Genomic DNA, 22520 nt, shown 5'->3' with positions numbered 1-22520 from the left:
TTGGGTCCACACAAAATGTGAAAAGAAGAAAGATACATATCTATACATATATGAGCATTGCCTCTTCATCTAGAAGGAAGCCCCCAATAGAAAGAATAAAAAAAAGGGCCAATGCTGGGTGTAAATCTTACCCATCCTTATTTAAAGCCCACCCCTCTATACTTCACTCTCCCCACTGTTAATCTCTCTCTCTCTCTCTCTCTCTCTCTCTCTCTCTCTCTCTCTAAACTTTTTCCTATATAGTGTTCATTGCTCTAATCCAACCCCTTTGTTATATGTAAAGAGGCAAATTAATTGAGAGAGTGTGCTATATATATAGAAGCTTGAACCCCCCCAACTCCCTCACATCCCTCAGGACAAGTTATATACATAGGGCAAAACCCTTCTCTCCCCACCCCCCTCATCCTCTCTCTCTCTCTCTCTCTCTCTCTCTCTCTCTCTCTCTCTCTCTAAGGTGGGGAGAGGAAATGGTTGCCCCCTTATCTTCTTGGCCTTGGGATAACTTGGGATCATGCAAGGCATGAAGTGTTTCCTCTCTATTTTTCACTTCCTTTTTATCATGCTCTATACATACATACATATATATATATACATATGTTTTGAAGTAGATGTATTGATTCTGTTGTGGTTTGCATGCATGCATGGATATATATATATATATATGTATATATGCAGTATCTCTTGTATGGGCCTCTTATGGCGAAGGGTGTGCATGATGCATGGGAGAAGGGGACGTTGATGAACTCATGGTTTCTGCACCTCCTCATCCTCTTTGCCCTGAGAGGGCTCATCCACCAGCTGTGGTTCACCTACAGCAACATGCTCTTCCTCACGCGGCGGCGGCGCGTCGTCAACGACGGCGTCGACTTCAAGCAGATCGACGAGGAGTGGGACTGGTACTAATAATTGAACCAAATCTTTTTATTTGTTTGTTAATTTGCTCGTTTTATTTTTTTGGTTTCAGGAGATGATCATTAAAGAAACAATAGTTCTTCATTAATTAATTTGGCCTTTCCTTTTTTGATCTTCTTCTTTGTTCTTACCCGAAATAGAGATCTGATAGGAAATTATCAATCTACAAAAGATCTTAACTCAATCTACAATTCTAATAGCACAGTAGCCCTTCTCTCTCTCTCTCTCTATATATATATATATATACTTGTAAGAAAAGAGAAAGAATTTTTTTAAAAAAGAACAAAACTTAAGGAATACAAGGAGTGCACTTTTAGTATATATTTTGTAAGGATGAAAGTGGAAGAAAAGAAAATTAATTTTAAAAAAATTATGGTTGACAGGTTTGTTTTTCAAATTTAAGAATAAAAATAGAAAAATGATCAGTGAAATTATAGAGATTGATTACAGTCTGAAGGAAATGATTTATTATTATTCTTATAGAAGGATGAAACTATTTTCATTTTAAAAAGAATAAAAGAAATATATAGTGCAATAATATCGTTTGAGGAAAGAAAATTAGTGAAATGCAAAAGAAACAATTTGTGGAATCCAAATATATCAAAAAGGCTCAAAGAAAATAGTACATATGAAACATATATTGTAAAGAAGATAAATATAAGTTATTTTATAATAAGTCCAATACAAGATCTTTTCTTTTTTTAAAAAAAGGTTACATGTTGTGCTTCGTACGTAGCAAGGGAGATACAATTAGAATATATATTTACTTCTGTTATATTTATCTCTCTCTTACTTTTATTTTGTTAACTTTTTTTTTCATTCACATTCATTTTTTAATTTTTTTTAAAAAAACCTATCTAGGAAGATAAGTGGCTAGCAAATTTGTCGTAAACTAAGAAAACTTAGGACCAGCTCTGATATTACACATAGCCTAGGAATTAAACTAGTTTGGTGAAAAGATAAATGTTAGGAAACAATCACAACGCTCTCCTTACACTTTTGTTTTCTTCTTCTTCTTCTTATTGAAGGGACAACTTCCTCATCCTCCAAGCCCTAATTGGTGCCATGGCCTTCAACTCAGCCCCATCACTGAAGGACCTGCCATTGCTGGACCTCAAAGGGTGCTTAATTGCACTGCTCCTGCATGTGGCTCTCTCAGAGCCAGTGTTCTACTGGGTGCACAGGTGTTTCCATAAAGGCTATCTCTTCACCAACTACCACTCTCTTCATCACTCATCCCCAGTGCCCCAGCCCTACACAGGTAGGTAATTAAAACCCCACACACACACACACACACACACACACACACACACACACACACACACACACAAAAAAGAGAAACAATAAAGTAGAGAAAGGGAAAGCTCTTAATGTGGAAATAAAACCTCCAGCTTTCCTTGAAGTGACATAGATGGTTGGGGAGTTTTTCATGCATTAAATGATGCTTAGTTGTGTTCTGTCCTTTTTGTGAGAAATTATTAAATGCATGCACCCGGTCTATATATACATAGATAGATGCCTTTAAATTCAAATGTAAGCAAGTAGGATCCATGATCTGCCACTTTTAAATAGTCTATATAAAAAAAAAAAAATTTGTAATTTTCTTTTAAAATAATTAGAAAAGTATATATAATAAAAAGGCTAAAATTTAAAATATATACAAAATCCTTATGTATCTTCTTGCCATTATCACTTAAGAAAAATTTCACTTGGACATTCAAAAAAAGAGGTGTCCATTTAACGCTCCCTGTCCTAGAGTTCGCAAACATTAATAAATTTTTAGTATTTTTTTAAAAAAAATTGAGAGAACATGAGTTAATTCTTGGTACCAGTAGTAGATCTCATCACTTAACTAATTTTAGTGATTTTATTGTCCATAAACTTTAAAACACTAGAAAAATATTATTTTAATTAGATACTAACTATATATATGTTATAGTGGAAAAGTAGCATCCTACCAATCTTGATTTTTTTTTTCCAGTACCTTTGCAACAAGATGCTTTTTCTGCACCTTATAGACAGATAGATTAATAGGGAAAGAGAACTATAAATTCATAAAGATGACAAACAAGAATGTGTAGATGCTACTTTTTGGCTGTACAAGACAAATGATTCGTATCTAATGTAATATTTTAAAATTTTCTAACGATTTAATATTATAAAAGGAATAAATAATTATAGCACTTAGATTGAAATTAAGTTGGATTGAAAGAATGGTTTTTTCGTAGCGTTATCACGGAGCAGGTCGTATTCGGAACAATCCAAAATGGATTATAATGATGCGACACTCTCGTTCAAAAACTAAATTGTTTTCTCCACTACGCTTCTCACATCTCCTTCTCTTCAACTAAAAAAACTTAGAAAGAGACTAGTAAACCCCAACCACCCTTAGTTAATTAAGAGGTTGATTTATAGGAATTACAACATGGATCTTTTTGGTTGTCGATTTACTATTTCTCTAGACAATTATATATCTTTTAACATTTGTTTGGAACAGTGTAAACCAAAGCAAATGGCTACTACGTACGTACTTAGTACTTTGATGTTATACGAAACAAACTGTAATTTAATTCGCTTTTTGTATGATTCTTTTTTATTTTTTTTGCCATTTTGGAAATAGCTGGGCATGCTACACCCTTGGAGCACTTGGTTCAAGTTGTGGCCATGGGGACCCCAATGCTTGGGGCCTTTTTGATGGGGCATGGCTCTCTTGGATTGGTCTATTGCCACACCTTCATCTTTGACTACTTGAGGTGCATGGGCTACAGCAATGTGGAGGTGTTCCCCTTTGAGCTCTTTGATTCCTATCCCTTGCTCAGATACCTCATTTACACCCCCACGTAAGTGATTTTATACCTTTTCCATTTCTAGCCTTTTTCTTTTCCTTTACTATTTATACACAAAGTCGTTTTGAAAATATCTAATAAATATGACCCATCTATATCTATCATATCAAATCTTTGTAGAAAGTTATCTGCCTCTCCTTTAATATCTCCTCCATTTCTAGTCTTTTTCTTTTTCGTTTATCATTTATGAAGTCGTTTTCAATTATAAGACATCTAGTAAATACAATTGATCAATCTACAGTGTCAGATCTTTGTAGAAACTTATTTACCTAATGATGATTAAGTGATCACAAAAGACGATCTTATATTTGGTTGAGGATCACATAATTTAATTTTTAGAAAGTTTATGAGCCGTAGATTATCAGATATCCGTTATCGAAAATAATACAAAAAGCTTTAACTCTATGCATTACTTATTGAAGTTACATAGATAATTAATAAGCTTCCTTTTGGTTTAGTTGTTAACTACAATTGGCTAAGTCCTAGCTGTTGCAATTAATTAAGATGCACAATACAGTTCAATTGGTCCAATTCCCTACAAAGTACTTCTAGCTGTAGTTCTATTAAAAGAACTACTTCTGGTTGAAATACTTGTTGGAGACTTAAACGTACACAAGTTAATTAATAAGGAAACTTAATTTTTTTTTTCTCTTTTTGAATCATATTGGGTTTACTAATATAGTTATTAAAGTCGAACAAATTTGTACCCAAATCCAAGTAACCATGTCGAATAATCAATCTGATTTTATAAAGACACTAGTTAAAGTACAACATATATATTTTAATAAATGATATACAGTCGGATGCAATTCACATGAGCGAGCGATTCCGCGTTAGAGAGATTGGTGGAGTAGAATATTATAATGCGATTCTAGATGAGTATAGAGCCAATGTCTAATAAATCATTTATCACTTTAATAGAGTAGTTGGTTGGTATATTAAATTTGGGGTAATGGTCCATATTTAATTATATTCCAACTTATGCGAAAATAGGGTGGTTGTGTGAGTCCCCCATGGATAAAATAGAAAAGAAAATAACAAAAATTTACCCCTTTTTAGTGAAAAAATGTTATATTTTTATAAAACATAAAATAGTGAAATGCAAATATAAACGATAATTATTACACGATTTATAAAATTAAGTAACTTTTTATCCTTTTTGTCAGCGGATTGCTAAATAAAACTAAACCAAAAAATTATAAAAGGATAGAGTTTTATATTTTCAATAATTATATTATAAACTACAAACGCACTTCTTGAAAATACCTTCCCAAATTAAAAAGGAAAACTCTATACAATAAGTTTCTCCTATTGCAATATTTTGTCATTTCACATGACACATCATTGCTACCGAAGTACCAATGTAACTTTTTCTTATTTTCACACATCCATTTTACACAAACTAGGATTCGAATCTAAATCTCTTCTCGCATGAATCGTTTAATTTGAACCCAGATCTCTTTGTCTGGAGTGAAAGGTATATACTAACTAACTGCTTGAAATTAATAATAGTGGTACCTACGCAAGTTGACAGCAAATGACCATCTAATGCCCCAAATATGGGTTTCAATTTTGATTGTAATAAATGTACCAAAGCACTTATTGCATGCAAACCAAGATTTGGATATATAATTATATTTAGGTGATAGAGATTACACTCTTGTACTACTAAATGCCACCAATAATGCTGTACACTGGGGTCTAATTGTATACCAACCAAGATTTGGATAATTATAGTCAAGTCATAGAGATTATTTTCTTGTACTGTATAAGGAATGGTTTGTTCATCTAAGTGTTTGGTTCATGCTTAGTTAATTACTTTGTTTGTGACTCCAAATGGTCCCTTAAGTTCCTATTTAATAATTCGGATGGTTATGTTCCCTACTTTTGGGGGTCAATAAAAAGTAAACTTGTACTGAAAGTGAGTGGTCTTTTAATATGTGCCATGTTACTAGATATTCATCTAACTATGAGATAAGAGATTCAAAGATCTACAAATTAACCCTGTTGCAAATTACTGTTCCAAATTATGATTAAATGGTTTTTTTTTTTATTTTTAATGTGTGCAGATACCACAGTTTACATCACAAAGAGAAGGACTCAAATTTCTGCCTATTTATGCCTATATTTGATGCAATTGGGAGGACCCTCAATGAAAACTCTTGGGAGTTGCAGAGGGAGATAAGATCAGGTACATTACATATCAAACATTTGCTAATAGTAACTAAGTATAGGCTTAATTATACTATACAACAACATTATGCTGTACTTTATAGATATTTTTTCACTTCCTACACTATACTTTTTTTTTTTTTCAAGGGCATCACTCAATATTCTTCTTCCTTTTTTTTAATTCCTATACTATAAGCAATAAATCTATAACTATATATAAGAACTATTATAAAATACTAGCTAAAAATGGCAAAGTATATATTCAACTCATTTTGACTTAAAAATAATAAAATATATATAAATAATTAAAAATTACTTGATAGAAGCTTTTGACAAGTCTATCATAAAGATTTATTTTATATTTTTTCTACTATTTAGTTAGTGCCGCTTAATAAAGTTATTAGACTTTGTCTAAAACAATAGAGTTGTTTAGCATATTGTAAAGATTGGCGAGAAAAAAAAACAGTATAAGATAGAAAAATAAAAATAAATCTAAATACAGTGTAGAAATTTATAAACTACAATAATATAATAGTACTTTTGAAAAAATTGTACAATAAAGTAAATAGAAATAATACTAAGGCGTTGGCTTAAAGGGGCCAGCATTCTATTCTATGACGGAAGATCAGGTTGGGCCGAGTTATGTTCGAAATGGCGTGAGGCTGGGTTGGACCGAGTCATGTTTGAAGTGGCGTGAGATTGGTTAGGTAGAGCCACAATCGAGATCCATATGTGCTGTATTTGTACGCTTTAAGTAAATTGGTTGCGTATTTCTAACAGCTCTAGTTTTTTAGATTAATGGCTAGCCCCAACGATCCAACATAAAGTATAGTATAATAGAGTGTAATTAAACCTAACTAAATAGTACATCTGCCACTAGATTATACAGATGCGTCAAATAATTAAAAAGTTTGTTATACCCTTTTATTACTTTTTTGACATGAGAGCTTATCATCGTACCATTAATACACCAGCTGTTAGGTCAAATGGTAGGGCACAAAAAGCCAATAGTTAATTGATCATGTGCAAGTTGTAAGTGCTAGTAAATGTGCATATACCCACACCTCAATTGTATGTTTGTGGTCAATAATTAATTGTGTCTACTCTCTCTCTCTCTCTCTCTCTCTCTCTCATGTAATGAGGAGCCCCATTGAGGGTGAAATGTTAACTAAGTGGTAAAAGTAATGGACCCCTATAACCCTTTAAGCCTATGTGGGGCTTTCTAATTTTATAAAACATTGGCTTTTCACATAATCCAATGCACTCAACTTTTTAAAGAAGCACTTACTATGTTTTCACAAAAAGGCACTTGAATAAGTGCTTAGAATCAATTAATCTAGGGTTTCTATATTGGAGTGTGCATTTATTCCAGAACCAAAAGGCTGGTTTCTATTTTTGAGGATGTAGCCAACACTCATTATCTGGAGTCACACATGACCAGATGGTGTGGTATTATGGTGTCTGAAATTAATGTTAGGTTTGCATTGCTAACCAAAAAGAGTTCAAAGTATCATATCATGAAGTTTAAAAGTCAATCTTCATTAATGCTTTTTAAGGTAAATCTTTTCCTTTTTTTTTTGGAGGTAAATAGTTACACTTTTGCGACTTATTTTAGTGGTTATTTGATCTGGCTTTTGAATTTGTTTCTCTATTTGAAAATAAAAAATCGAATATCTGAGAAACGAAAATGTAGAGTTTTGAGTTTGATTAAAAAAGCAACCTTCGAGACCCAAAAGCAAAAGATCCAGCTAAAATCCATTAGCAAGATTTTAGCGAAAGCTCTCTTTGAATAGCTAGAAGCATCATTTGCACCAAACATGCCCTTATTCATTCTTATTCACAATTTAGATGCCTAAAAACCAACCTGGATTTCACTTAATATCTCATTCACTATAAGTTTTCCTTCTAATCGGACCATTTTGATATGAAGGATTTTGGTGAGGCAAATGTAATCTTAGAAATGAAGATTGTTAGATCACATAATCTCATTATATCTGAATGGTTCTTGATAAATTTGAATATTCTAATTGCTCTTCTGTTTTCACACCTTTCAATCATAGTGTTCAGCTTGCAAAACACACTAGTAATCCTATAAATCAGGAGAGATATGCCGAGATCATTGGTTCTATAATGTACCTAATCAATTGGATACTAGATCTAATATTGACTATGCCATATCAAGATTGATACACAAGTAACTCAACTTTAAATTTTTCTACAACAGTTTGGTTTCTAACTTAGTGATTGCAAATTATAACAAAACAATCTATGTTAAGTTTACAATGAGATAACACTACAGATCATGTTATTTCTGTACCACACTTGATTGAGTGAGAAGCTAAACTATTCTGAGACCAATCTCTGCAGGTAAGAATGACCAGGTCCCCGACTTCGTCTTCCTCGCGCACGTCGTGGATGTGATCTCCTCCATTCACGTCGCGTTCGTGTTCCGTTCGATCAGCGCGAAGCCCTTCGTGTTCAAGCTCATCTTGTTGCCCTTGTGGCCGCTCGCGTTCATGGCCATGCTCATAATGTGGCTCCGGTCGAAAACCTTCTTGGTCACCTTCTACAACCTAAGAGGCAGGCTCCACCAAACCTGGGCAGTGCCAAGATACGGGTTTCAGGTAAAAACATCTGCTTTCATCATCATGTATTTTAACAAGTTCTTAATAATGATTTTCACTATACATCAATCGCAACTGCAGTATTTTTTGCCGTTCGCGAGGGACGGTATCAATGATCAGATCGAGTTAGCGATACTCAGGGCGGATAAGATGGGAGTGAAGGTGCTCAGCTTAGCTGCACTGAATAAGGTACTGTAATTTCTTCTTTGTCAGAAATTTAACTGTGTGATTGCAATATATACTTAAGGTACATTCTAAAATCTAAACCCACGGCATAGAAGTTTAAAAATAGACGTTCTGATCAAATCCGGTTGTTCTAAGAGAGCTGTACTGTGATTCTTAAACTAAAACATGACAAGAGGATAGGAAAGATGCAAGAAAGCACTAGGAAGAGCCATGTGGGAGCATTAATAATTAGTGGCAAGTGCTTAAATGTTTTGAAATGTTCTAGACTTTCTTTTTTACCATTTAGAAGACTAATATATATATATATATATATATATAATTCTTTTAATGTTAGAGGTAAATTATGTTAGTAAACTATTAGGAACGGTCGTTATTTTTATAAAATTACTATTTTTTCCTTTCAAATATGTCATTTTACTGCTACTGACTTTTCTAATTTGTCTTTAAATTAGGGGCACAAAAAGTATTTTTGACTTTTCACCCTTTCAAATATATCCTTCTACGATCACCAACTTTTTTATTTATCCTTAAATTAAGAGTAAAAGAGGTATTTTGATTTTTTTTTTTAACTTTGGTAAAAATTTAACCCGAAATGATTTAACAGATATTAACAGCAAAATTTTTTTGAATAACGAAATAATATATGAAGGATATATATATATATATATATATATATATAGTGGACTGGTATGCTTCTGGAAGCACGGAGCCCTTCGTGCTTCCAAGTTGTTTTCAATGTTCGGACTTTCGAATCGACGATCGACTCCGTTGAACTTGATTTAGAGTATTTGAAGTACCTAGAAAATAAATTTTGTGATTTTTCGATATCATTTGCCTAGTGATCGAAGGGGCTCAAAATCAATAATTTTAATGGCCGTGGTGAGCCGTTTGCAAGTTTAACGGTGTAGAAATATCCAAATCATATGAAATTTTGATAGAAAATTATTTATACCATATAAAACAAGATCAATGACTTTGATCTAAAATTTTAATATCATATCATCATATTTTGTAAGATTTTTATTTTCAGCCGTTGATTTTGAGCCACTTCGATCACTAAGCAAATAATATCGAAAAATCACAAAATTTATTTTTTAGATACTTTAAATACTCTAGATCAAGTCTAATGGAACCGATCGTCGATTTGAAAGTTCGAACATCGAAAAAAACTTGGAAGTATATAATTCTAGAAGTTTTGAGGGGTAGATAGCTAGCTAACTATCCCTAAAAATTAATACTCTGCTCAAAAAATAACTTTCAGGGGACAAAAATTTCGTGGGCACCGTGCCCAAACAATTTGTTTCGGCACGGTGCGGGATGGGCGCCGCGTGTGCCCATCACCACCGCCCCCTTTCCCCCTCTCTCTCTCTCTCTCTCTCTCTCTCTCTCTAAAAACGGAGCCCACCAACTTTTTTTGATTTTTTTGTTTTTTTTTTCTAGTATGTATTGCTGAAGGACCCAGTGGTCTTGACAGATCATAAATGGGCCCTATTTAATGTGACAGGGCAGCACTAACATCTCCAATAGATCATAAATGGGCCCTATTTAATGTGACAGGGCAGCACTAACATCTCCAATCATTAATCCTAAGTTTAATGTTTACAGCTTTGATGATCCAAGCATGGGTCTGACCCTGACCCACCTCACTAATTGAGCACTGGTTTAGCCTGACACTAATTGAGCACTGGTTTAGCCCTGCCAGGCTTTGACTCCAATTCAATTATCAATCTGATCTCTTAGGCCAAACTAGAAAAAAGGGTGATAAGGAGACACTCACATTTTACCCAGAAATCAAAATTGGAATAGAGTTCTTACAAATCAAACATCCCATCATACCAAACACCTACATAAGAAATCATTTATTTCAAACACATTCTAATATTATTTGACGAAGTATATTGAAATATATCAAATAGTTCCTTTTTGCTTCAAAATTGGAAGCATTAAAGTGGAGCTTCTGCTTTGGACACTCACAATTTTATTTTAACCTCCTGTTGCAAGAGAAAATTCAGATTTTGCTCTGCACCAAACATGCATCTCGAACTTGTGCTAGAATCAATATTTATTTCGAATTTTTTAAAAAGATGTTGCATAAATATTACTTAATTGCACAAAGGAATGAGATAATTAATGTTAAGTACTTCACATTTACTTTTCCTAGCTGGCCAGATGTAAAATTTTAACACTGTCACTTTCAGACATGTTTGATACTAAAAATGATTCTTATCCAACCCTAAAAAAAGAAAGTATCATTACTCATGACCTAAGTACTCAAAATCTTATGAGGATTAAAGTCTCAAGAAACCCCCCCCTAATTTTGTTCCTAATGTTGCAGAACGAAGCACTGAATGGTGGCGGGACACTGTTTGTGAGCAAGCACCCTGATCTAAAAGTCAGAGTGGTACATGGCAACACCTTAACAGCAGCAGTTATCCTCAATGAAATCCCTAACAATGTGAAGGAAGTTTTTATAACCGGCGCAACATCAAAGCTAGGAAGAGCAATTGCGCTGTACCTATGTAGGAAGAAAATTAGGGTTCTGGTAAGATCATAAGAAGCCCAACTAGTTCACGAAACTTTTCATAACAGTACATTGTTTAATTTAATCAAACTAAGTTTTTTTTAAAAAAAATTATTTCTTGCAGATGCTGACACTTTCAACAGAAAGATTTCTGAAGATTCAGAGGGAAGCCCCAGCAGAGTCTCAACAGTATCTTGTTCAGGTCACCAAGTATCAGGCAGCACAGAATTGCAAGGTACGAAAAATTCGCAATTAAGATGGCAATGAGTGAATGAGAATCGATGGTTGTAGTAAACTCATTATGGATATGGTTATGGTGGGGCAAATAGAAGATTGAACACAAGAAGTTCTAATCTCTTGATGCAGACATGGATTGTTGGGAAATGGCTGTCGCCGCGAGAGCAGCATTTGGCCCCGCCGGGCACGCACTTCCACCAATTTGTCGTACCTCCGATGATCGGCTTCAGGAGAGACTGCACCTACGGGAACCTCGCCGCGATGAGGCTCCCCAAGGATGTTCAAGGACTAGGAATATGCGAGGTAAAAGAAAAGGCAAAAGCAACCAATCTCTCTTACTTGATCTCTTGCTACTACTGTGATTCTATAAAGCTCTCACCTAAAACACCATGTCACTCTTAATTGATTTGAACAAATAGTAAGTAACTCGATGTGTTTTCAACTAGATTTGAATCGCGGCTTACTTTAATATAGCAATTTAGCAATTCAGCAATTCTGATACTGCCAAGTTTCAGATCGGAAACTGACAACTTCAAGGGATGAAGCTAGTAATGGCCTTTCATCTACTTACTATAACTATGGTTTGAAATTTCAGACGCAATTTAAGAACTAAAACCATAAGTTCCTCAATTTCAACTTACAGCTATCTGAAACTTGGTTCCAAAACTAACTTGAAAAACTAAAACTTCGAAATCATAAATAACTCTAGGAGCTTAAGACGAAATATAACCTGAAAATAACATTTCAAACCTTCCTTGTTACTGGTGGAATTGATGTCTTTATTTCTTCTTGGGGTAATGAAACAGTACACCATGGAGCGAGGAGTCGTCCACGCATGCCACGCCGGCGGTGTCGTGCATTTCCTGGAGGGATGGAGCCACCACGAGGTTGGGGCCATTGACGTGGACCGCATCGACGTCGTGTGGAAAGCCGCACTGAAGCACGGGCTAACACCGGTTTGAGCGAAGGGAAGGCCGACAAATAACACCATTCATCCTTCTTGGTTTCATTTCCTACCTGATGTAACACAAGAAGCATAGCTCTCGCATATACATATGTAATACATATTACAATAGGACTCTATGCTTGCACTATAGTGCTATTCTTTTAAATATATGTGGGAGGACTTATGATAAGGAAACGGAGGAGTTTCATGCCATCGAGCTATCTATATAATATACTTAAAAGCGTGAACGCAGAAAAGATTTCTCAATACTTACGTAGTATGAACAATTTCTAAAGAACAGCTTAAAGCAATTCTGGAGAGTCATTATCTGCATCTGAATTTGTCTCAATAAAACAAAATGAAGACTCATGTTCTCCTCTCATCATTACCTTTATAGATCACACAAATTGAAGCGAATCTGATTATGAACCTCATCAAGTTTCCTGAATTTGTTTTTCTCTAGTCTGGCTTTACACAATCCCTTACTACTAATCAAAGATTTACGTAAATCTTTCCTGGATACAACTGATATGATGAGCAGAGTGTGGAACCAGTTTGGATTCAGTAGGTTTTTCATGTTGAAATAAAATGGTCAAAGAATTTTGCTCTACGAGCTCTACATTTTCTCGCACCTCTCTATACCAAAGGAGATCACTCTACTCAATGAGGCTTTAAAAGGTGGCATCATATTGAATGCCAATAAATTACCTTAGCCATTCATAAAGCAAAATCTTGTGCAGGTAGAGTTCCTCAATCTGCTACCACCTTTCAATCTATAATTATGGTGCATATTTTCCTTTTTATTTCAAGAAAATCATCTAGTGGGGGAAAAGCACAAAAAATATTGAGAATATCCTAGGGTACTCACAGCAACCAAATGATCCCATGCACCACCAACTTCACGATCGATCTCCCCAACCATATATCAGAAGTTTCAGAATTACGCAATACATGCTTTCAGGTCAAAGATATGTTGCACGACCATGAAAAGAGAGTCTCCTATAGAATGTTGCAACTTTAAGCTAAATCTTATTTAAGTGATCAATATAACAGTTGCATTCCACTATTATCTAAGATGTACACATCTTACAATTAACATAAATTAAGGAGCGCATAGTATTCATAAGGAGAGCACGTCTCAGTACTCAAGTATAGAACAAAAGAGAATATGGAATTAAGCAGTAAACACGAGCTGTTACAACATGGACGCATATGCAACATCCTTACAACAGATATTTGTACCCTACGCTAACATGCAACAGATAGCGATGTTGCTCCAAAGATATAGAAACTGAAGAAAAGAATCGAAACGATAGTAATCGAGGGCATGAAGAAGCACTGGCCTGAATCGAGCTATCCACCGTACTTGTCCTCATTTCCAGCCCGGATAAGGATAGGAATTATCCTGTCTGTTATTCCTGAAGGCACAGCACCCAATGGAATAGACCACAATGAGGAAAATGAGGATGATGATGTTGACGGTGGCAACCTTCTTCCAGTCATTCTTGAGGTTGGCGAGCACCCCTGCCTTGCAAGATTGGCAATCGTAGCAGAGCGCGGTTTGATCATTCGACCAGGTGTTGCAGTCCGGATTATCGGTGGAGTTAAACCCGATGGGTTTAATCCACACTGTCTCAGTCTGGTAGGTGAAGTTACATGCTGTCGGAGGTTTGCAGCATCCGGACTGGTTCCGTGTGGATTATATAAATGAAGTTGGAAAGTTCAAATGAGTAAGCAAAAGAGAAATTGACTAGAATTATTCAGCAGTACAGATATTCTGACGCCAAAGTATGTATTAAGAGTTTTTAAGAAGCATATTTATCTTTACTCTCCTGGTTTAAGTTTGATCACTCTTCTCTAGATGGAACTAAATTGCGAAAAATAAATGTAAATATCACTTTAGGTAGGTCCTAAATTTAAGCTTCTATCAATGTAAACCCAAATAAGCGAACTCCTTCACCAGATACTAAATGCAACAGGACTACCCATGAAACAATAAATTGAAGCAGTTCTATTAAGCAAATACATAAAGAACAGAAGGCCAACTATGTGAAATCAAGCAGATGGAAGATGAGTGCAGAATTGGTCAAAGTAATCAACACTGATATAGTATAAAACTCCTTGCAGCTGTAAAGCTAAGCTAGTTGCCTTTTTTTTAGTGCTAGACCATATCTTTCAGTGCAGTTACTCACTTTAAGGTTGAGATTTCCCAACTTCCCAAACAGGAAAGGGAAATAGCAAAAAGTTAGATCAGCCCCACAAAGTGTCAAATGCTGATCTAATGTAGACTTGAGCAACAACAAAGATTGTAAAAGCCTGTAGTTCAAGAGGAAGTCAAAGCAACCTGGAGGTGTAGATCAACAACTATATCTACCCAAATAATTTTAAAGTGCATGTAATCTCAATTCATTAAAAGAAGCAAAAGATCACTTTTAGGCCTAGCAACTAAAGAAATATGCAGGTCAAACCTTCCAAGTTCAACAAACAGGCAAAAGAGAGAAGGGAAACTTTTGATATTGCCATTGTTTGAGTAACCATAAAACCCTAACAAAACGATAAAGAGAGTTGAGAACTACATTGAGATCTCATTGAGAAAATGGTGATGGAGAAATAAACCCAACATATACCCCTAACACAATGCACCAAACAACACTAAATGCCACATATTCGGACCAAAAATCTCCAAATTTCGACAAAATAAAAAAGACCCAGATCCCAAAATTAGATCTTTAAAGTACCAATCAAGTCAAAAATTTCAACTGAATAGGGGATAAAATCGTCGTTAGTGTACTGATCCAACAAGTCGCAACACAACGCGCCGAAAAAAAAAAAAGAAAAAAGAAAAAAAAATACCCACGTCCTAAAACCACAAATTCGGACCAAAAACCTCAAAATTTCGACCAAATCAATGAGACCCAAACCCCAAAATGAGATCATTAAAGAACAAATTACGCAAATTCACCTGAGTTCCAAGACAATGCACTTACGCACCAAAATATTACCCACCAAACCCCAATACAATGTACTGAAATGCACAATACCTAACTCCCAAATCCACTAATTCGGACCGAAAATCCCCAAATTTGGACCAAATAAACACGACCCAAATCTCAAAATGCGATCTTTAAACCCCCAATCAACTCACGAAAAGGTTAAAAAAAAAAAAAAGCAAAAAAAAAAAAAGAAGATATCTTACCTGAATCGGGGACAAGTTGTCGTTGATGAACTGATCCAGCGTCTGATTCCTCCTCCCGAGGCTCTCGCACACCTTCCCGTCCTGCAAACAGCTCCGGATCTTCGCCCAGTTCGCGTCGTTCTCCACCCTCTTCTGCAACCAGTGCGAGTAATCCCCGAGGCGATACTCTTTATACCCCCTCCCCGATACGACCCACCCGGCGCCCTTGTTGGTGACGAGGAAGGCGAAGAGGGTGAAGCAGAAGAGGAGGAGGATGAGGAGGAACATGGCGAGCAGGTAGAGCCAGAGGAGGCAGGAGCTGCGGCAGCAGGACCCGGCGATCCCGGCGAGGGAGAAGACGAGGAGGAAGGCGCCGACCGCCACGATCGGCCGCTGCAGGAACCGCTCGCAGTCGGTGCCGGCGCGGTGCCCGAGCCAGAGCCCGGCGCCGAGCACCGCCACGGAGAGGACGAGCGCCGCCACGTTGAGGGCCCCGAGCACGCCATTGCTCACGCGCACCATTGGCGACGCGAGAGCGAGAACGCAAGAGAGAGAGAGAGAGAGAGAGAGAGAGAGAGAGAGAGAGAGAGAATGTGGAATGTGGAGAGAGAAAGGTGGTTACCTTTTTGGTTCCGTGACGAAGCGAACGGGGAAGTGAAGAGGAGTCATGTTAACGGGTCGGATTCGGAAGGGGTATTTCAAAATCCGAACCCAAAATCTGGATTCCTAATCTGAATTCAAACTTAAGGGATTTTGAAAATTCATATTCGGACAAAAAAAACTAAAAATCCGAATCCAAAATAATTATTTATTTTTAATATATTTTATTAGAATATAAATATATAAAAATACTTAAATCCAAATCTGATCAAACCTAAAAATCTGAACCCTAAAATATTTTATCATATTCCAAAATATATTATATTAAAATATAATTTTTTTAAAATACAAACTTAAATATCAAGCATTTACATATATTATATAATATAAAATTAATTCTGATTAAGTTCAGATTTCGGATAGAGACAAAATTCATATCCAAATCCGTCATACTTTTATATTTTATATGTGCATGTGAAACCCTATCCATTTAGAATCTAGCATACCCGCGTCATTCGAATTCGAGTTTAAATAAAATTTTATAGGTGGTTACAATACGATTAAATTGCATTATTAGTCTCTGTACTTTAAGCAGAGTTTTATTTTGGTTCTCAAACTTCTTACTTTAATATTGGCTTAATTATATTCTACTATACTCTACTTTATTATTCTTTTTTATTTGTTATATTATACTATTTTTTCTTCAAAGACACTATTATATTATCATATTATTATTTATCAATCTTTACATAATATTTTAGATTTGTTTTTATTTTTCTATCTTATACTATTTTTTTCACTAATCTTTACATTATTATGAGTCCGGCTGGAATACTATCGATAACACCAAGCACTTGGTGCTACCAAGTTTTCTGCCATTAGATTCAACCATTTGACTATTTTCACTTATTAGATTATATTATTGAACCAACAACTCACTCAACCCTAGAGGACCCACATCATCCTAACCGTACATTTATTTATCCAAGGGCAGAAAACTTGGTAGCACCAGGTGCTTGGTGCTGTTAACAGCATTCCAGCCTAGTTCCATTATTATAAAAAATTTATTATTTTAGAAAAAAAACACCAGTTGAAGTTGAAGAGCAGAAAAAATATTAAATAAATTTACATGATAACTCATTAAGAATTTATTCTATCAACATATTTCTAATTAATTTTTTGTTATTTTTATAAATTTTGTTATTTTTTTATGTCAAAAGAAGTTGAATATATACTTTGTTACTTTTAATCAATATTTTTTTAACAATTTTATATAAAATTATATTATAGTGTAGAATGAAAAAAAAAAAAAAAAAGTTGAGTTGTGTCTTTGAAAAAAAAAAATAGTACAGTGTAAGGAGTGAAAAAAATATCTATAAAGTATAGTATAATACAGTGTAATTAAGCCCTTAACATTTGAGGTTCTAAAATTTCAATAAGATTTCGATTTAGCCCCTAAACTTTTGACATCATTATTTTAAGTACTTATTGGGAAGTAAAACTTGTTCCTTGCATCTATTCCATTTGTATACTTCTGCATCATGAATTTATTAATTCTTCATATACTGCATTCTTTTAATTTAACAGTGTGATTTCTGTATGTAAAAGAAAAAAAAAAAATAGTTTTACAGATAGTTGGATTGAAATATGAGATCGTACAAAATATATCGTATAAAAATATTAGGATGCACTTGTTGTAGGCATGAATTTATTCTTTGACAAATTACCACATATAGGATGCGAAAACGACACATTACGGATTGCTTTATAAAAGATTATGAAAAAAAAAAATTCAAAACATTATTTATAAACTTTATTTAAGCTTGCAAAATAGAGCATTAAGCACATTGGATGCATAAATTCCAGGTCACAAAGTTTTTATTCCCAAGCATGCATTGATCAAAAAAAGCTCCCACACGAGTACTTTCTCATCAATTATGCCCTGCTTTTGGCCCCACTACATGTCCTTCACCGGTACCAACTCCATATCCGAAACCCGAACCCGACCCCGACCCCGACCCATATACGTTACCTTGAGCGAACCCCGATCCGGAACCAAACCCATATCCTGAACCTACGCCGTAGCCTGACCCGCTCACAAACCCAGGAACGTGGTTGTATCTGAATCCTGAACCAAATCCTTGGCCAAAGCCGGCACCGGAACCGGCACCATAGCTGGGCCGTGTGTCAAACCCTGCTCCCGAGTTCGAGCCTGAACTAGACCAAGCCCCAGAGCCTGATCCTGTTGTTGAGCCGGAAGCTGAATTCGAGCCCGAGTTGGACCAAGCGCCTGCAGATGAGTCCGAGCTAGAAGTGGAGCCCGAGTTGGAGTTAGATTGTGCACTTGTGCTTGCTCCCGAATTTGCGTTGGACCATGCACCTTTGGCTGCACCCGAGTTTGCGCCAGAATTAGCATAAGAGCTTGTTTTGCTGCTAGATGGTGCACCTGAGCCTGCTTCTGAGCTTGAGCTCGACGAAGCGGTGGATCCCGAACCAGAAGCGGCATTAGAATTTGCTCCGGAACCAGACCACGAGCCGGAATTGGCATTTGAACTCGAATCGGAGTATGACCCACTACCTAATGTACCAAAATTAGAGCACATGATTAAGTTCAAGTCGGAAGGAAAATTGAACAATCATTTGGATTAGAGTGACAATCCAACTTTTACCTGATGCACCGTAAGATGCTGAGGTTGAACCTGAGTCGGAGCTCGGGCCGGCTCCAGGTGTGCAACGAGAATTCTCACCATGTGTTGCAGAAGAACCATCATTGTAACTGGATTCTGAACCGGCACCAGCATTTGCACCAGTGCCGATGCCAACACTTGTGCCGGCGCTAGCACCAGCACCAGCGCGTGCACCGGTGCCAATATCGGTACCAGCACCAACACTAGCACCTGCACCAGCACCAGCGCCTACACTAGTACCGCTACCACTACCACCACTACCACCACCAGTGGAAGGCCGCCCACCAAGACCGGATGGTGCACCGGTTCCTGAGCCCGAACCAACATAAGCTCCCCCACCCGAACCGGCTGATGTGGCGGAACCTGAACCCAAGCCCATGCCACAACTTGAGCCATAGCCATGACCGCAACCCGAGGCCCCGCCAGACCCAGAATAAGACCCTCCACCAAAATTAGATGAACCACCTAAGCCCGTTGCAGAGCCCAAGCCATATGCTGAGCCCGAACCATAACCTACAGCCGAACCCCCACCCGACCCAACATAAGTTCCGGAGCCCGAGCCATAGGCCGAACCGGAACCATAACCTACCCCGGCACCGGAGGATGCATAATAACCCCCATTGGGACCAGACCACGCTCCGTAGCCTGATCCCCTGCCCGAGCTAGAAGCAGAAGCAGAATCCGAACCCGAGCCCGAGCCCGAACCCGAACCATCTAACCCAAGTCCGACCCCCAAACCAAGCCCTAATCCACCGCCCAGTCCCACACCCAAGTCCTTCCTAACCGGTCGACCCTTCGCGACGCGGAAAGAAAGGGACAGCACAAGAAGTGCTGCCACAGCAAGTGCTTTGCAGTGTGCCATACATACAGTGATCAGAAGCCTGCTCCTGATCAATGCGTGTTGTTTTAATTAAGGAGCGAATTAGCCAATGCTATATATATATAGGGCAAAGCATGTGATTGGGATTAGGAATAAATGGGGGAGATCACATGATGGTGCTGTAAAAAGCGTGCCCAGGCCACGTCCGCACACGGTCCGATTTGGACGCGAGTATGCGGTCGCAGGTGTTCTCGCGGCGAGTGATTGGATTCCCCCATGTGGGTCTCACCTAATACTTTGGAACTTTAATCTTTGGTAATGTACACGCGAGCTTCTGTATTTTTAAAAATATACGAACATTTGTATTTATGGCTCTTTTTAATGGTAACCGTACTAGCTAGTAAAGAAGACTTAACAAAATTTATTATTAATAGTACTGTACGGATTTTAAAACGATTCGACTGCTAAAAATCACAAGCACAAAATGACTTTTTAGCCATGTTTGTGACTTTTTTAGCCGTCGAATCGCTTCAAGATTCATAAACACCGATAAAGAAAACTTAACAGGATCATCTTTAATAATGTTGTACGGATCTTAAGATGATCCGACTGCTATAGGTCACAAGTACAAATGTTCTTGTGCTTTCAAAAGCCCAGGAGCTCAACTCGTATATAATATATGCACATTTATACTAGGAATATATGTGTATGTATGTATTTGAGATAATGTTGTAATATGATAGGTAAATATTAGAAGAGAGTCTACATTGTAACGCTTACAGCGCATCATTATTTACCAACCAATCACATCTCTCTTTCTGAGAAAAAAGTGAAAAAAAAAAATTCTAATAACCATAATGGGATGGGTTAACTCAAAAAAAAAAATCTCATTGGTTGGAAACACCACATCAGTAATATAACTGTTACATTCTAAACATTTTCACATACTGGAGAGTTCCGTTAAAGAAGCTTTCAGAAGTGGGCCTCCGAGTTCTTGGGTCTCGGGTACCAACCACCAAACCCTTCGTTTATTTCATTTAGCCATTTTCGAGTATTAGTTTGCGGTTTTTGTGAACCTGAATCCTGCCCAATTCAACTTGCATTGATTATGTATCGCATATTTGATTAAGAAAAGTAGCTTCAGGTGCATAACAAAAAGAGGATTTTTCCAAACATATGTCTCACAAATACCACTCAAAACTGCAGTTTCTTGCAAGAAAGTAGCCTCGAGTACGGCAATCATTTACATCAAAAAGTTTTTTTCTAAGTACAACATTAATATGAACAAAGTTAAGTTTTCGACAGCATAATATGAAATGTGAGATTTTTCAGAGGCATTTACGCAAGGAGATAATCTTCCATAATCATCACATCCTCAAGATTAACATCCAGTTCTTCATTTCTGCAGCAAAAATTTTTTTAAAAAAAGAAAAAGCATTATACTAAATAAATATCTGTAACAATCAACACTACTCATGCATTTCACAATCTGAATGAGCATTATATGCTTTTGATTAATTTATGCCATAACAATAATATGGAACTTTGCACCATAACAGCGAAATTTTAAACAAAAAGTTGATACTCATTTGGCAACGAAGTTCATTTGCTACCGATAGCATTCTAGCTCAACTATATATATATATATAGAGTTTTGCTAGAATACTATCGGCAGTAAACGGCTCGGTTTACTAACGATTTATTTTCGATGACAGAGCTTTCAAATTGATGATCGGCATCGTTAAACATGATCTAAACTATTTAAACTATCTGAAAATTAAATTTCACACACTTTCGATATTGTTCTCTTGTCCATCAAATGAATAGAAAAATGAATGACTGGAAATGAATATCCTTTAAAAAGTGATGATATAATTTTTATATTTAAGATCTAGAGTCTAGATCTTATTTTAAATAGTTTAAAAAAATTTTAACAAAAATTTAGTTGATTTGAACTCTTCTATACCGTTAAACGAGCAAACGCACTATATCGGCCATTAAAATTATAGATTTTGTGACTCTTTGATTGTTCAGTTAGTGATGCCAAAAAATCATGAAATGTGATTTCTAGATAATTTAAATAGCCTATATATATATTGGTTAAGGTGAAAAAAAATCTTTCCGTACAAATATTAGCTGAATAGCTGTTGGGCTTTTATCTCTCTGTCTTTTAAAAATCTCAGTTTTGCTCTATTAAGATTCCATGGAATTTTTTAGCTATGCATCCAAACAGAGCCTTAATGTTGTAAACAGTAGTGAGCGACAAAGAGTTGCTGATTGGTATTTAAAGTTTCATGTTTAAAATCTAATTGCTTAGAAGAGTTAAAATTATAACGTTTACTACTGTATTACCACTACAACAGAATTAAATTATAGAGACATATTTTTAAAATACTTTTGTATAAGTGTCTTATTTATGTTAAATTTTTTAAAAAAAAATCTACTAAGACCTAAATATAAAGTCCCATCCAATAAAAAACAAAAAGTTTCTTTACTTAACCAACCCCATCCAGCCCACTCGGCCTGATTACAAATAGAAAAAGAAAATAAAAGAAAAAGAAAATTTGATCACTATCTCCCCTTTTCCTGCTCTGTCGCCGCAGCCAACGACTACGAGGTTGGGTTTCGACAGCTGAAGTTTGGCCGGGAAAATCTCGCAGAAACCGTAGAGGGTTACAATTGCCACGTGTCCCTCCGCCATAGATCACTGGTGGAGTGGGTGCCAAATATCAAGACGACCCTACATATAGTGATTCCATATATAGCAACACTTTTCAAGAGTGCCAGTAATTTA

General features: G+C 36.3%; 3 protein-coding genes across 3 annotated transcripts; 1 reads left to right on the top strand and 2 right to left on the bottom strand.

The window, feature by feature from the left end:
- LOC109724969 (protein ECERIFERUM 3-like) lies at window positions 220–12777 on the top strand. The gene is made up of 11 exons (XM_020253987.1): window positions 220–518; window positions 676–896; window positions 1941–2173; window positions 3533–3752; window positions 5828–5949; window positions 8298–8554; window positions 8636–8743; window positions 11076–11282; window positions 11386–11496; window positions 11628–11801; window positions 12305–12777. Exons 1-11 carry the CDS (start codon window positions 468–470, stop codon window positions 12458–12460), a joined length of 1860 nt encoding a protein of 619 aa, XP_020109576.1. The 5' UTR covers window positions 220–467; the 3' UTR covers window positions 12461–12777.
- On the bottom strand, window positions 13449–16231 carry LOC109724971 (tetraspanin-7-like). The gene is made up of 2 exons (XM_020253988.1): window positions 15641–16231; window positions 13449–14128 (listed from the first exon to the last, which is right to left on the bottom strand). Exons 1-2 carry the CDS (start codon window positions 16139–16141, stop codon window positions 13817–13819), a joined length of 813 nt encoding a protein of 270 aa, XP_020109577.1. The 5' UTR covers window positions 16142–16231; the 3' UTR covers window positions 13449–13816.
- LOC109725176 (fibroin heavy chain-like) lies at window positions 18069–19786 on the bottom strand. Its single transcript, XM_020254267.1, has 2 exons — window positions 18889–19786; window positions 18069–18797 (listed from the first exon to the last, which is right to left on the bottom strand). The coding sequence occupies exons 1-2, from the start codon at window positions 19766–19768 to the stop codon at window positions 18151–18153; spliced, it is 1527 nt and encodes a 508-aa protein (XP_020109856.1). The 5' UTR covers window positions 19769–19786; the 3' UTR covers window positions 18069–18150.

The sequence above is a fragment of the Ananas comosus genome, linkage group 19 (genome assembly GCF_001540865.1).
Source record: "Ananas comosus cultivar F153 linkage group 19, ASM154086v1, whole genome shotgun sequence".
Classification (NCBI taxonomy): domain Eukaryota; kingdom Viridiplantae; phylum Streptophyta; class Magnoliopsida; order Poales; family Bromeliaceae; genus Ananas; species Ananas comosus.
Note: the sequence above shows the minus strand (reverse complement) of the source record. Positions and strands in the feature narration are given on the sequence as shown.